The sequence below is a fragment of the Antennarius striatus genome, chromosome 20 (assembly GCF_040054535.1).
Source record: "Antennarius striatus isolate MH-2024 chromosome 20, ASM4005453v1, whole genome shotgun sequence".
NCBI lineage: Eukaryota > Metazoa > Chordata > Actinopteri > Lophiiformes > Antennariidae > Antennarius > Antennarius striatus.
In genome coordinates this window covers 18,612,913-18,630,412 of record NC_090795.1, presented here as the reverse complement: position 1 = coordinate 18,630,412, position 17,500 = coordinate 18,612,913, and the positions used below count along the sequence as shown (strand labels likewise).

General features: G+C 47.9%; 1 protein-coding gene across 4 annotated transcripts in view; it reads right to left on the bottom strand.

Annotated features, from left to right (window-relative positions):
- arhgap12b (Rho GTPase activating protein 12b) overlaps window positions 1-17,500 on the bottom strand; it is an 80,802-nt gene that overhangs the window by 23,125 nt on the left and 40,177 nt on the right. For all 4 annotated transcript variants that reach the window (XM_068343940.1, XM_068343941.1, XM_068343943.1 and 1 more), the window contains exon 3: window positions 577-828. In XM_068343940.1, the coding sequence (XP_068200041.1) occupies window positions 577-828 (252 nt within the window). The remainder of the gene's footprint in view (window positions 1-576; window positions 829-17,500) is intronic.

Here is a 17,500-nt window from a genome sequence, read left to right as displayed (position 1 = left end):
CCTCCATTAATATTGATCAATAACACTTCTTTGATAAGTTTGCAAAGCCTTCAATAAAATGTTTTGTGAAACACGACTGAAGGAAGGAGCAAAGGGTGGGAAACAAAAACCAACGAGATTTAGGGTCAGATCTGGACAGTTTTTGACCATTTAGAACTGTAAAAAGAAAAAACAACTAAAACTCATTAAAACAATATCTACTTAGTTTTGTGGAGAGGTGGGGGTGAGGGTGGGGTCAGGAAACATAAACGAGTGTGTAAGATTCCATTGGTGCCATTCTAGCACCAATCATTACACAATAAACCTGTTTATTACATATGTGAATCGATCAGGGCTGTAATACAAAGACATACATCAGTTATAAGTTGATTCCATCTAAAAACCAATAGCGCTCCCGTTCAGGTTGATCTGATGTGAACGTGGATCCGTGTGAACCATCATCAGGTCTGATTGACTCCCTTTAATAAACTAACATTTATCTGTCAGAAACAACAGCGTTTCACCACAGGGGGGCAGTGTTGGCTGGTACAGACAGGAAACGTGAAAGGCCTTCTATTTGTTCACGTTGACCCTCACCTCGCCATCTCTCACGCTACTGACGCTGCTGCTCGTGTCCCTGCTGCGTGGGGGCTTCCAGGTGCGCTCCCCCGTGGCGCGGTGGTAGTAGAAGTGCCTGCCGCTCTGGTCTTTGTGCGTCTCCCAGTCGCCCAGGACGTGCAGGGGGGAGCCGGAGGGCACGGGGGGCAGGCTGGCCTGGCTGATTTTCAGCTCCTGGAGGTTGGTGTAGACCGGGGAGCCGGACCGGCCCTGACCCGTAGGTGATGTGGTCTGGGGAAGGAAGGACAAAACACGTTCACTTCAGCTCTGGGGGCGGGTTCACACTTTACTACGTACATGTCAGTAATTCAGGAACCCTGAAACCCCCCACCCCCCCGATCCAGACAACAGGCTGGACCAGCTGGTGTTTTCACTGACCAGTGACCACTAGTCTGCACATGAGCTCACTCTGAAGCACCAGTCTGGGACTCTGTCGTGATCTCGGTAGTGTGCTGTTTGACAGGAACGCACGATCGTGTCTCTGGGACACCAGCTTTACATTCACTTCATTCAACACAAATATTCACCATTTTTCCATTCTTCCACATAAATTTGAAAACCGGATATCACCATTATTTTTTTATTTCGTGCATCACCAGACTCACCTGTGTGATTCTACCTGATTAAAATCGACCAATCAGCAACATGTGTGCCTTTTTTTAACGCTGCAGTGAGAGAGGAGTTAGTCAGACCCTCCAGAGAACAAGAAGAGTCCTGTTGGGTTTGTCTGTCTGTTAAAACGCTTTGGAACGTCTGCTGGTGGGATTAAGAGATAGACTAATAAAGGCTGATTGATTGATTATCACCATGCCTCTCAAAAATCATTCAAAAGTTGTAGAAAAACCAAGTGACAATGAGTGTTTTCTAGAATAATAAACAGATACAGATGTTACTACAGATGTTACTACAGATGTTACTACAGATGTTACTACAGATATTACTACAGATGTTACTACAGATGTTACTACAGATATTACTACAGATATTACTACAGATATTACTAAAGATGTTACTACAGATGTTACTACAGATGTTACTACAGATGTTACTACAGATGTTACTGCAGATATTACTACAGATATTACTACAGATGTTACTACAGATGTTACTACAGATATTACTACAGATATTACTAAAGATGTTACTACAGATGTTACTACAGATGTTACTACAGATGTTACTAAATATATTACTACAGATATTACTACAGATGTTACTACAGATGTTACTACAGATGTTACTACAGATGATACTACAGATATTACTACATATGTTACTACAGATGTTACTACAGACATTACTACATATGTTACTACATATGTTACTACAGCTGTTACTACAGATGTTACTACAGGTATTACTACATGTATTACTAAAGGTATTACTACAGGTATTACTAAAGGTATTACTAAAGGTGTTACTACAGGTGTTACTACAGGTGTTACTACAGATGTTACTATAGATTTTACTACAGATGTTACTACAGATATTACTACAGATGTTACTACAACTATTACTACAGATATTACTACATATATTACTAGATATTACTACAGATATTACCACAGATATTACTAGATATTACTACAGATAATACTACAGATATTACTACAGATGTTACTACAAATATTACTACAGATATTACCACATATATTACTAGATATTACTACAGATACTACAGATATTACTACAGATGTTACTACAGATGTTACTACAGATATTACTAGATATTACTACAGATATTACCACAGATATTACCAGATATTACTACAGATAATACTACAGATGTTACTACAAATATTACTACAGATATTACCACATATATTACTACATATTACTACAGATACTACAGATATTACTACAGATGTTACTACAAATATTACTACAGATATTACTAGATATTACTACAGATAATACTACAGATATTACTACAGATGTTACTAAATGTGTGTGAAGGTTCTTGGTTCACTGTCCACAGGAGAAAATATGAATTAAAGGCAAAGAAAACTATTGAATAAAAAGAAAAGTGAAAAACAAAAGCTGTATTACATCTTTCTTTATTTCTAAACTGTTTTTTAAACGACGACCATGGATTAACATTTTGATAAAACTACAGTAGCTTTTTCTTTTTACTTAAACAGTTATGCTGTTATTGATAAAATTGTTAAAATTAGCAGTTTGTTTAAATTTTATATTATACTATTGTTAAACTCAATCCTTGCGTACGATTCTACCGTATATTCTGTTATTACTTGTGGGATGCATAAACGTCATGTTGGGATGCACACATTATTCTTGAAGCGCATCCCAGGATGCACTGCTTCCTGGAGGTAACATGAACTCTGGAACACCTTCAGCGGCTCTGAGCTGCTGTATCCCTCGTGGAACAGCTCTGAACGTTCCTGCTGACAGCTGCCTTCCTCTGGATCAGGTGACACTGACTCAAACGATCCGACTGAAACCGACCGCTGTTGGATGAAGTCTGTGTCGTTGATCTCAGATAGCGTTACAGCTTCATCTTCCTCACACATCGGTTTAGTCTGCTCCAGATAAAACACTCCTATTGGCTAGCGTTACCGGCTCTGCTTTGATTGGCTCATTCTGATGTCCCACTCTGCCCATTACAGACTTGAAGCCCCGCCCCTCTATTTGGCTGTTTTCTGAACTTTATCCAACGACTCACGCTAACACACAGAACCGTTTCTGGAGTCCCATCAGTGTATGAACACCTGAATAGTGGTGAAATCTGAATGTGGGCCTAAACCAATGAGAGCGCAGGACAGTGACATCACCGACCACTTCACCCCAGAAACACCCTCACCAGGTGTGATTGATTAACAGTGAAGGCGTGACGGACACACACACGACGGACTGCAGTCAGTCACAGCCTGCAAACAGGAAGTAGATACTGATCAAATCAGACGCCACGAGGTTTAAGATAACGCCAAACCAATTAGTGTTACCACGGATAACCGACACCCCCACAAACGACCCTAAGATGTTAAAAGAATAAGAACAAATACTCAAAAATTATACAATCAAGAGAAAAACAGCCAATGAGCAGCGAGCCTCAAACATCAAAGAATACAAGTTCATCACCGCAGGAAGTGGAAGGCAGCACTGGAGGGAAGCTAACGGTGGCTAATGATACAGAAGCTAACGGTGGCTAAAGACAAAGAAGCTAACTTTGGCTAACATTTATTAACTTTAATTAAGTTAATTAAATTTAAATTAAATCTACATTTATTAACTTTATTACCACTACTGTCAGATCACACTGTCTGCTGCCGTCTCTGAGCCTCTGTTCCACTGGGGGAGAACGTGGATGGAGGGCAGGACACCCAAAGGTCTGGAAACCCCCCCCCCATTCAGCAACAGATCACTATGGGCATTAAACTCAAACTGGCCTATCTGCCTCTCTCTCCCCCTCTCTCTTTTCCTTGACCTATCTCTCTCCCTAATGTATTTCTCTTTCCCACCCAACCGGTCAAGGCAGATGACCCCCCCTCCAGAGTCTGGGTCCTGCCCGGAGTTTCTTCCTCAATGAGGGAGTCCCTCATTGTTGGCTTTCTGTCTGTAAAGACCTTTGAAACGTCTGCAGATGTGATTAAGCGCTTTATAAATAAAGTTGATTGATTGATTGATAACACAGAAAAGCTAACCGTGGCTAGCAACAGAGAAGCTAACTTTGGCTAACAACAGGGAAGCTAACTTTGGCTAACAACAGGGAAGCTAACGTTGGCTAATAACAGGGAAGCTAACGTTGGCTAACAACAGGGAAGCTAACGTTGGCTAACAACAGGGAAGCTAACGTTGGCTAACAACAGGGAAGCTAACGTTGGCTAACAACAGGGAAGCTAACGTTGGCTAGCAGCTACAGAACAGTTAGCAGGGCAGGACGACCACCAAAACATCTCACCAGACTTCAGCTACTGACAGGATTCTGTAACTTCAGTCGTCACGGTAACCGTTTCATCTTCATCACCAGCAGGCTGAAGTGACAGTCGAGTGATGATGATGATTCTGGAGCGCTGTGTGTGTGTGTGTGTGTGTGTGTGTGTGTGTGTGTGTGTGTGTGTGTGTGTGTGTCTGTGTGTGTGTGTGTGTGTGTGTCTGTGTGTGTGTGTGTGTGTGTGTGTGTGTGTGTGTGTGTGTGTGTGTGTGTGTGTGTGTGTGTGTATGTGTGTGTGTGTGTGTGTGTCTGTGTGTGTGTGTGTGTGTGTGTGTGTGTCTGTGTGTGTGTGTGTGTGTGTGTGTGTGTGTGTGTGTCTGTGTGTCTGTGTGTGTGTGTGTGTGTGTGTGTGGACCAATGAGTCCTTCAGGAATGTCTGACACACCTAAATGACTTACAAACACACACTCACACTGGGGGGCTCTGCAGCACCCCGCCCTCCTGTCCTCGTTCCAGGTGAGGAAGAGGAGGTAAACCCCCGTCAGCTGGGGACTCAGACCCCCCACAGCCCAGAGGGAACCTCCGGTCTGCACTGCAGCTCTGGTTGGCTTTCTAGGGAACGATGTGGTAGTGACCTGAACCACGAGGCTGGGTTCCAATCTGTTTCTAGTGGGTGTGGAGAGAGTGAGGCTGGGTTCCAATCTGTTTCTAGTCACTCAGGATGGACTGAACTGAGTGTTTAATGAGCTTCAACATCTCCTCGCGCTGAACTCAGACCTCTGGTCCTCTCCATTCAGTAACAGCCTTTGAGCAGACAACACGTGACCGTGTGGTAACACAACACGCTGAGGACACGCATACTGCACACGTCACAGTGATTTACCCTCTTATTATCTGTTGCCCCTGTGAAGGGAACCTGAAGACACAGTGAAGCTGTTTAGTTCTGCTCTGCCATTAATTAGAAGAGAAGAGCAGCAGGACCTGAGTCATCTGGACATTCATGTGGAGCTCCAGCAGACACTGATCCAGTCATCGCTATGGTTACAGACTGTACCCCCCCCAGAACAGAGAGGGTCCCTAGGAGGAGACTGTACCCCCCCAGAACAGAGAGGGTGACTAGGAGGAGACTGTACCCCCCCCAGAACAGAGGGTCCCTAGGAGGAGACTGTACCCCCCCCAGAACAGAGAGGGTGACTAGGAGGAGACTGTACCCCCCCAGAACAGAGGGTCCCTAGGAGGAGACTGTACCCCCCCAGAACAGAGAGGGTCCCTAGGAGGAGACTGTACCCCCCCAGAACAGAGAGGGTGACTAGGAGGAGACTGTACCCCCCCAGAACAGAGAGGGTGACTAATGTCACTCTGTCTGTGATACCACATCGATCAGAAATCAATAGATGAAATGATTTAGGGCTGAGGTTCATTCCGTGTTGTGTTCAAACCCCCCTGACAGGCAGCAGCGCTGTGACCCATCCATCAGAACGTATTGATCACTAGAAGCGATCAATACCGGAGCCTCATTTAGCTCTAGTGTCAAATCAGGAACAGTCAAAAAGAAGCCATGTCGACTCAGCGGGGGCCATCGTCTGCAGGAGGGGGCTGTTCTGACTCAGATGGGAAAGCCTGGTGCCAATCCCTGACACCTCCCTCACCATGTGCTGAGGGAGGTGTCCAGCACACGCCCGGGACAGCAGGGGGCAGCAAAGGCTGCGTCTGCAGTCAACGTCCAACTGGAGACTCCAGCCACGCGTCTCCAGCTAGACCAATCGTCTGTGAGCACGCCAGCGCCACCTGGAGTCTGAGGAAGCAGCTGAAGCAGAACGAAGCTGGGATGATGGAAGGTTCTCCAAATACAAAGGGAATGAGCGGTTAGACGTCCATCCAGTCCACATTTACCACTTCAGTTACATTTCATGGTGGACACAGTCCAGAGACTGGCAGCAGGAAGTGAAGGACAGGACGTCTCCAAAGGGACATTTCTGTCGCTTCGCATCACCTGGAGCCACAAACACACACCTCGTCCTCACCGGCTCTCCTGGAGCCACGGAAGATCATGACTCTACGAAGCATGGACCTCCGTACACACACACACACACACACGCACGCACACACACACGCACGCACGCACACACGCACGCACGCACACACGCACGCACGCACACACACACGCACGCACGCACGCACACGCACACACGCACGCACGCACGCACACACGCACGCACGCACACACACACACATAGACACACACACACACACACACACATAGACACACACACAGACACACACACATAGACACACACGCACACGCATGTGTGTGATCTCTCCAAAGAATATGGCCGTAATGCATCTACAATCACCACGTTATTAAAACTAAAGGAAGTTTAAGGAGTTTAAGGCGTCGCGTGGGTGGTTGGAGAAGTTCAGAAGGAGGACTGGAATTCACTCTGTTGTTCATGGGGGGGCAAGAGGGCATGAACCAAAGAGGGCAAAAAACAATGAGGACAGCAGTTAAAAGGTAAATGACCATCAGTATTATTCTTTATTCTTTGTTTTTTACGTTATACACAACTCTCATTTATTGTGTAATAATCTAATCGTAACATGTATTTGTTACATGTTTTGATGCATTTTTATGCTTTATAAAACATTTATGTCTGAATTTTGGGGGTTTGGAACGGATTAGGGCATTTGCATGGAAAACGTGTCTCTACTTAGGAAATGTTCTACTTATATAATTTCTTCCAGAACCAATAAAAGGTAGAGGTACCGCTGTATATCGAACACATGTAACGGTGCATCTTAAACATGGAGCTCATGTGTGAGACGTATAAATGATTAGTCACAGAAAAGCCCAGTGAAGAAACATCTAGCATGAGTTATGGTCTGGAACACAGACAGGAGGATGAGGGCTGCTCCTCTGTCCAACCCAGACTGTGTTTCGGTGAGGAGATGGTGCAGAGTGTGAGCGACTGTTGACCAGAGGTGAACTCCTCATAGTGATGTAAGAACCATCACTATGATCACTTTAAGGACCACCAGTTAATGCAAATGAGACCGTCATCAACCTGATATAATCCATCACAGCAGCCATTGAACAAACAACCCCACCAGCGGCTGTGATCGTCCTGTTTTATCAGCTTCACTAAGAGCCCCGCCCACACACACACCTGTATCTATTGATTATGTAAAGGAAAGTGGTTCCTGCAGACACAGGGGGCAGAAGGGGGGACCAGGGGCTGTCAGCTGTTTGCTCTCAGTCATCATGACTGACTCTGATTGGCTCCTGATGTGGGCCGGTGGACTCATTCTGTTCTCTCAGGCTGCTGATTGGCTGGTCTGGGGTGACCGTAACGTGGACGAGTGCTGGGGGGCGCCGTGTCTGGACCCAGAGTCTCTAGCATGTATTTAATAGCTGAAGGGCCCGGGGGAGGGGGGGCAGAAGGGATCTCTTATATAAATCTGAAGGAGGTGTGTGTGAGGGCTGGATGGAATGAGCGATGGGGGGTGTTTATGAATGCAGAGTGACCCCCCCCAGCAGAGCAGCAGTGATAGATGAGTCCTAGAGGCCTACAATCTACCATCCCCTCACATCAGAATGCACTCTGCTGCTGGGGTTCGTGGGGGGGTCCTGCATGGGAATGTGTGATTAACCCCCCTCAGAGGACCAATGGAGACACAGCAGAAGACCTGATGGGGGTCGTCTCGCTGATGGAGCCCCATGAGGTTCTGCCCCGCTGGGGGGAACAGAGCGACTGTTAACTCTGCTATTGATCAGCAGGTTGAGACTGTGCCCCCCCCCCCCCCCCCGACTCCCTCTGATCTAGTGTACAGTCACTAGAAACGACTACGCCCCCACCCCATCAATTATTCTGTGTGTAGAGAAGTGAAGGTCAGGGTGGGGGCAGCGCCAAAAGGCTGCAGTTACCCCCCTTGGCCACTGAGCGTCTCTCTTGTCCTGTGAGGCTCAGGATGGGGGGCGCTGGTGAGTGGGTGGGGGTCTCCATCACATGCATCTGGTCATCATGAAGGGGGGAGGGCTTTTAGAGGGGGCGACACATGCTGCAGCATCTCCATGCACCATCACCATCATCACCATCATCGTTATCATCATCACCATCATCATCATCATCATCACTATCATCATCACCATCATCATCATCATCATCATCACTATCATCATCATCATGATGAGGCGGCAGTGGCTCAGTGGTAAAAGCAGGCGGTAGAGCAGGTCGTCCTATGATTTAAGATCGGCGGTTCGATTCCCACTCCCGCCCCCCCCAAAATACCTGGAGGTGAGCTAACAGTGGGAGGTGTCAGCTCATCTCCGGAGCACTGCCGAGGCACCCTTGAGCAAGGTGCCGTCCCCTTTACAAATTGCTCATTTGAGGCGCACCAAGAAGAAGCTGCCTGCCTCTCTACCTCCCCTGCATGCCTACAGGCCCCTTTGTGTGTGTGTGTGTGATACAGGGGCCTGTACTCACTAATATGTATGCATGCGTTTGAATCAGTAGCTAGAGTGTGTGTTCTTAATTTCCCTTCGGGGATCAAACCAGTATATAAAATTAAAAAATTTTTTTTAAAAAATCATCACCATCATCATCACCATCATCATCATCATTATCATCACCATCACCATCATCATCATCACCATCGTCGTTATCATCATCACCATCATCATCATCATCATCATCATCATCATCACTATCATCATCATCATCACCATCATCATCATCACCATCATCGTTATCATCATCACCATCATCACTATCATCATCATCATCACCATCATCATCATCACCATCATCGTTATCATCATCACCATCATCATCATCACTATCATCATCATCATCATCATCACCATCACCATCATCATCATCATCATCACCATCACTACCATCACCATCATCACCATCGTCGTTATCATCATCACCATCATCACCACCACCACCATCATCATCATCATCATCATCATCATCATCATCATCATCACCACCATCATCATCATCAGCATCACTATCATCGCCATCACCATCATCATCATCACCATCACTATCATCACCATCACTATCATCATCACCATCATCACCATCATCGTTATCATCATCACCATCATCATCACCATCATCATCATCATCACCATCATCATCACTATCATCACCATCACTATCATCACCATCATCGTTATCATCATCACCATCATCATCATCATAATCAGCATCATCACCATCATCACCATCATCATCATCACCATCATCACCATCACTATCATCTCCATCATCGTTATCATCATCACCATCATCATCATCGTCACATCATCATCATCATCATCATCATCATCATCATCATCATCATAATCATCATCATCACCATCATCACCATCATCACCATCATCCAGGCTAACACTGGACAAGTTAGTGTTCAGAGCTCTGGTGAATTCCCTCATCCTGCTGGTGAAGTCGTTCCTCTGGTTTGTCACCAATGACTGTAGTGGATAAAGAATGGTGCTCCTCATCAAACCACGTAATGTCATGTGACTGGGGGGAGTTGGAATGTCATGTGACTGGGGGGAGCTGGAATAACATCAGGCTCCCACTGCGGGAGCCTGATGTTATTCCCCCGTCAGGCAGTTCAATCCATTTGACCTCACATGGTCTGAACACGTAGCATGAATTAAAAGTGGTGACATGAAGCGTCACTATGAAACAAAGCACAGAGCTTTGAGCAGAATTATCCCCTGAAGTCTGAGCTGAGGGCAAAATGACCCAGAAACATGTAAACGGATGTTCACTAAAGGCGTGGTGGAGTTTGGGGCAACAGAAACATCTTTTAGTGATGTTTTAAAATACAAAACAATCCAATAATAACCAAAATGGTTCAGTCCAGGTACCAGGCTGGCCTGACAGCACGCCACAATGCGCTATTTAAGCCACACCCAGGTAGTGCCTCGGTTTGGCCCCTGACCCGGAGGAGGACCATCCAGCATCCTCAGGTGAGCGTCTCTCATACAGTTTTGTGTGGATGTGGGGAAAACGAACTACCGACACACGTGAGTGTGTACCCTCCAACGCACTACCGACACATGTGAGTGTGTACCCTCCGACACACGACCGACACACGTGAGTGTGTACCCTCCAACGCACTACCGACACACGTGAGTGTGTACCCTCCAACAAACTACCGACACACGTGAGTGTGTACCCTCCAACGCACTACCGACACACGTGAGTGTGTACCCTCCAACGCGCTACCGACACGTGAGTGTGTACCCTCCGACACACTACCGACACACGTGTGTACCCTCTAACGCACTACCTACACACGTGAGTGTGTACCCTCCAACGCACTACTGACACACGTGAGTGTGTACCCTCCAACGCACTACCGACACACGTGAGTGTGTACCCTCCAACGCACTACCGACACACGTGAGTGTGTACCCTCCAACGCGCTACCGACACGTGAGTGTGTACCCTCCGACACACTACCGACACACGTGTGTACCCTCTAACGCACTACCTACACACGTGAGTGTGTACCCTCCAACGCACTACTGACACACGTGAGTGTGTACCCTCCAACGCACTACCGACACACGTGAGTGTGTACCCTCCGACGCACTACCGACACGCGTGAGTGTGTACCCTCCAACACACTACCGACACACGTGAGTGTGTACCCTCCAACGCACTACCGACACACGTGAGTGTGTACCCTCCAACGCTCTACCGACACACGTGAGTGTGTACCCTCCAACGCACTACCGACACACGTGAGTGTGTACCCTCCAACGCGCTACCGACACACGTGAGTGTGTACCCTCCAACGCGCTACTGACACACGTGAGTGTGTACCCTCCAACGCGCTACCGACACACGTGAGTGTGTACCCTCCAACGCACTACCGACACACGTGAGTGTGTACCCTCCAACGCACTACCGACACACGTGAGTGTGTACCCTCCAACGCACTACCGACACACGTGAGTTTGTACCCTCCAACGCACTACCGACACACGTGAGTGTGTACCCTCCAACGCGCTACTGACACACGTGAGTGTGTACCCTCCAACGCGCTACCGACACACGTGAGTGTGTACCCTCCAACGCACTACCGACACACGTGAGTGTGTACCCTCCAATGCGCTACTGACACACGTGAGTGTGTACCCTCCGACACACTACCGACACACGTGAGTGTGTACCCTCCAACGCATTACCGACACACCTGAGTGTGTACCCTCCAACGCACTACCGACACGAGTGTGTACCCTCCAACGCACTACCGACACGCGTGAGTGTGTACCCTCCAACGCACTACCGACACGCGTGAGTGTGTACCCTCCAACACACTACCGACACATGTGAGTGTGTACCCTCCGACGCACTACCGACACACGTGTGTACCCTCTAACGCACTACCTACACACGTGAGTGTGTACCCTCCAACGCACTACCGACACACGTGAGTGTGTACCCTCCGACGCACTACCGACACGCGTGAGTGTGTACCCTCCAACACACTACCGACACACGTGAGTGTGTACCCTCCAACGCACTACCGACACACGTGAGTGTGTACCCTCCAACGCGCTACCGACACACGTGAGTGTGTACCCTCCGACGCACTACCGACACACGTGTGTGTGGACCTGCTGCAGAATGTGTGTGAAACAGCCTGAGCAGCACCGCGCTCCTGCTCCTGCCCCCCCACCCCGTCTGAGAGCAGAACCACCAACAGGAAGAGAATCCAGAGACGAGTCAGCCTTTCTGGGGTGTTGTCATGACGACGTCTGTGTCCATCTGATGGATCATCAAGCCGTGATGAAAACATTAAAGGTGACTGATGGAGAGGTTCCTACGGGTTGGCCCTCTTGGGTGGGGTCAGAGGTCACGGGGGATGACCCCTGACCTCCAGCCGTCTGTCCAGCGACCCCCCTCCTCCCATTTCTCTTCCATGCACCCCCATTAAAGCTGCTGGAGAGGCGCTGGGCAGAGCGTGTGAACAACCAGACTGGATTGGATGGGGGGGCACAGTGCAATCTGTCACCACACCCCCACCCACAGTTAAAGGATCCTACACACCCTCCTGGGGGGGGACGGCCAACAGAAAACGCCCGTTAAGTGACTTCTAGCTCCAAAAAGAGCAGCACCCAGAATGCATCTGTCACTGAACGTGAATAGACCTGATCCTGACCACCCCCCCCCCCCCCAGAATAAACTATTTACCTCCAGAATTACCCGTTTTCCTGGTGACACAGACACGGGGCTAAAGCACAGATTGGCATTCCTCTGTAGCGCACTGCTGACAGCTAATCCCCGCTAACGGCTAATCTCACCAGCGTGCCTCGCTGTGATTGGTGGAGGATAGTTACACAACCTCTTTAACTGGAGCTGGATGTCTGTCCGGAGACAGATCCGTTCTGGTGGCTGGTTTACGCCACAAACGAGCTGAATGGAGCCGTTCCTCGGCTCGTGTCACACGTCCTAAAGTAATAGTGAATATTCATTCATTCAACGAGTTCGTTCCTCCATCAGCCCTCTGAAGCAGCGCCGCGGACGGGCCTCCAGTCACAGCTGGAACCATTCTGACCACAGGATGCATCTCAGCGACGTCACTGAGTAGATATCAGCTTCATGACCGTCACTCAGGACAACCAGCGACTGGACAGCACCCCCTGCTGGTCTGGAGTCAGACGGCTGTGGTTTGATGTCCGTCATCAACATTATTGGTCTTCCTGCTAATCGTTTGTATTTTTGTAGACAAACAGCCGGACAGCAGATAAAGATGTCGTCTGGACACCTGAGATGTTCCCTCTGTCTCAAATACTACTTCAGTGTGACAATCCCTGAGAGAAAATAGTTCCTGGACCGCAGGCGTTCATGGTGCTCAGGTCACTGTGATACAAGATACAGTAGAACCTCCAGGTCCAATCTGCTCACGTACAAGCTGTTAGAGATACGAGTCGCTCTGTCCATATTTCTGTCAGATACGAGTCGCTCTGTCCATATTTCTGTCAGATACGAGTCGCTCTGTCCATATTTCTGTCAGATACGAGTCGCTCTGTCCATATTTCTGTCAGATACGAGTCGCTCTGTCCATATTTCTGTCAGATACGAGTCTTGTTTCAGGAAACCAACACCGGATCTGGTTCTCGTTGGTGGAGTAAAGACGTAGCTCGTGTGTTTTCTGACTTTTGTGTCTCTTTTCAATCTTCATCATTGTTTATGTAACTCATATATAATTAATTATACACAGGTAAAGTCTGCACGTCTATTGGTTGATAAAAAAATAAATTCTATAATGTGGTGAGTTGGGGCTTTTTGACAGGGCTGAATGGATTAAAATGATTCTAGTGTTTAAATGGTGTGACTTGTTTCATTCAGAGCTCCATCAGGGAACGGATTCAACTCGTATCTTCAGGTACTTTTTTAAATGTTCACAAGAGCACTGACAGATTCTTGTTGTTTGGGTCACACTCGTTCATACATCCGTCAATCTTCTAACCGGTCCCACAACATGCTAACAGACATGTGTGTACATGCTTCCACCAGTGGGCTCTCAGCACCAATAGATAGATAGATAGATAGATAGATAGATAGATACTTGAACTGGTAAACTAGACTGGGACTGTAGGTCTGGCCTAAACAGTCCAGTTAGCGCTGGTTGTGGAGCACACGTTCCCTGGAGGACATCCCTTCATCCTCTGCCATGTTAAAACACAGACTCCCATCAGCCCCTCTGGCTCTAAGACCACAAAGTTAAAGTCCACGTCCAGATACCCTGATGTACACATGTGAAACACACACACCAACACACACTCTCCTCACGTGGAGAGGAAACAGAGACCTTCAGTCCTCACTGAGAAACAGATTAAACCTCATTGAAACGTCACATGGGTGTGTGTGTGTGTGTGTGTGTGTGTGTGTGTGTGTGTGTGTGTGTGTGTGTGTGTGTGTCTGTGTGTGTGCATCTTCTGCAGTAACATCAGATCAATGGGTGATAACTGATCAGCTATGGGGGGTCTAACCCACCAGCCTGCTGGACTGACGTTAGACCGACTGGAGGGGGCTTTGAAGACAAAACAGATAAAAATGTAAAGCAAGGCGTCGTTCAATGTCAGGAACACGTCCATCACCAGCCCAGTGTCAGCGTTCAGACACACACACACACACACACACACACACACACACACACACACACACACACACAGAACAAGGTGACGTTTGGTCGGTTTGGTCGATCTGCAGATAATGGTGACATGATGGTGAGAAGGACACCAGTACATCACCACTAGGGAATGTGTGTGTGCAGCACCCTCACACTTGTGTCTGCAGTGAGGACACACACATCCTGCTCTGGTTTCCGTGGCGATAAAAGGATAGCTTCAGTTTCTGGTTGGATCTACTTAGAACAACACGTTTTTGTGCTTTTATCACTTTTAAAAGCACCACCAGTGAATCTGCCAGCAGTGACCTCTGGGTTAGGGTCCGACGGCAGCTGAGTGATGTCACAGCGATGACCACCAATGACAAGTTAGCAGGAAGTTTGTCGAATAAACAATCCATCTCTCTGAAATGACCAGAGCTCCACATCAGACATTGAACCAGAGGTCCATGAACATCACTGATGGATTATTCATGGGGGGTCATGAGGACTGCAGTGGTGCTCTTCCCCTCACTGCTCTGGTTCAGCGCTGAGGGACGATCCGTCCATGAAGCACCGTCACAGAAACACGCGTGACGAGGACCATTCAGGAACATCTGGATTGTAGCAGAACTACAGGTGAGACTGTCGATCGCACCACGTCCTGCTGAACCATCTGCCTGCCTCTAACTGGATTATTAGGAGAGCATGCCCCGTTATAGCCCCCCCACAGTCAGCCCTGATTATACAGGTCTAAATATAAGGTCTAAGCCTGGATAACAACAGATTAGACTCCTTTAGAGGCAGCAGGTACTAAAGTGGACATTGTGTGTCTGCTAAGAAAGGATCTACTGTACTGGGAATGTGTCAGCACCTGTGGTGGACGTGGATTTGCTCCACTGGGTCCTGTTAGATAATCGTTCCTGGGCTGAAAGCTGATGACAGGTCTGGTGAAAGAAACCAAACAGAACTTCTTCTTTTCCTTTCAGCTTTTCCCTTCAGGGTCTCCACAGCCAATCAGTGTCCTCCATCTAACCCTGTCTTCTCATCCTCTTCTCTCACACCAACTACCTTCATGTCCTCTTTCACTACATCCATAAACCTCCTCTTTGGTCTTCCTCTAGGCCTCCTGCCTGGCAGTTCAGAACTCAGCATCCTTCTACCAATATATTCACTATCTCTCCTCTGGACATGTCCAAACCATCTCAGTCTGGCCTCTCTGACTTTATCTCCAGAACCTCTAACATGTGCTGTCCCTCTGATGTACTCATTCCTGATCCTATCCATCCTGGTCACTCCCAGAGAGAACCTCAGCATCTTCATCTCTGCTACCTCCAGCTCTGTCTCCTGTCTTTTCCTCAGGGACACTGTCTCTAGACCAAACAACATCGCTGGTCTCACCACAGTTTTGTACACCTTTCCTTTCATTTTAGCTGAAACTCACCTGTCACCATCACACCTGACTGTTTTCAAACAGAACTACAGAACAAATGCAGCATCTGAACTCCTGACAGTTTAGTGTCTGATAAGGTAGACTGCTATTTAAAAACATTGACTCAGGAGCGGCACGGTGGCGCAGTGGTTAGCGCTGTCGCCTCACAACACGGCGGACCCGGGTTCGAGTCACGCTCTGTGCGGAGTTCTCATGCTCTCCCCGTGTCTGCGTGGGTTCTCTCCGGGTTCTCCTCCCCCCTCTCCTCCCACCTCAGGTTGATTGGCCGGTCCCAAATTGCCGGTAGGAGTGTGTGTGTGTGTGGTTGTTTGTCTTTGTGTGTGCCCGGAGTGTCCCCCGCGAGTGATAGGCTCCAGCTCCCCGTGACCCGCTGTGGCAGATGTAGCGGGGGTAATATGAAAATGACTGACTGACTGACTCAGGAGCATTGGTAGATACGAACAATTGCGCCCCACCATATCTGCCTACTGCAGTTCCCCTTCCTGCCACAACCCCCTTCGAGCAGCACCGCTGCGTTCATGCAGCTCCAACACTCGTCTCCCCTCTTGTTGTTTGTTGTTGTCTCTGTTAGCATCTCAGAGCGTCAGGCTTCCACCTTGGATACTTTACTGGTTATCATAATAAAGCAAAGACTAGTGAAGGTGGTGGTAGTGGTGACCATCTCTCTGATGACAACTCTGACTCTGACCACAATAACTCCTCCTCTTCCTCCTCTGCCTTCTCCCTTAAGCTAATCTACATGCTACATGCTAATGCAACAGTAGCTTACAGTGGATCATCAACAGTGACTCTTTAAAAGCTGGTGGAGAGTTCTTGGGGTGTTTTCTTCTCCTTGGGGTACTAATGACATTTAAATGACCTCAGGAGGTGATTATAGATTAACATTTAATGAATAACAAACAATTCATCTTACAAACAACCTTTGTGAACAGATTATGTTCGTACGTTGAGGACTTCCTCTGGTTTTGTATACTGGTCAGGTGTCTGGGGGCGTGTCACCATCATCACAATGAACTCATGGCTCCACGTATCCTGGAGATCAGAGGGGACAGGCCGCTCAATCAGGGATAACCCTAACCCTATCAATCAATCAATACTGATTGGATACTTTCTTCAGGAAAAGACAATCACACACCCCACAGGACATCAGGTTAGAAATAAATACACAGGGTGGGGGGTGGAGGGGGTAGTACTGATGCTTTACCACATCACAAACACACACACGGAGCTCAACAGCTCCATGTGTGTTTGTGTGTGGGGGGGTTAGGTCACAATGGATACCTCTCTCCTCCCAGGAGGGGGGGCGTGGGTCAAACACAAAGACAATCAAAGAGCCCCAGTTTGATGTGACAGCTGTTACCATGGTGATCAGAGGGGGTCAGTGTGTTTCTGCCCTCTGATGAGGTCAGGTGGAG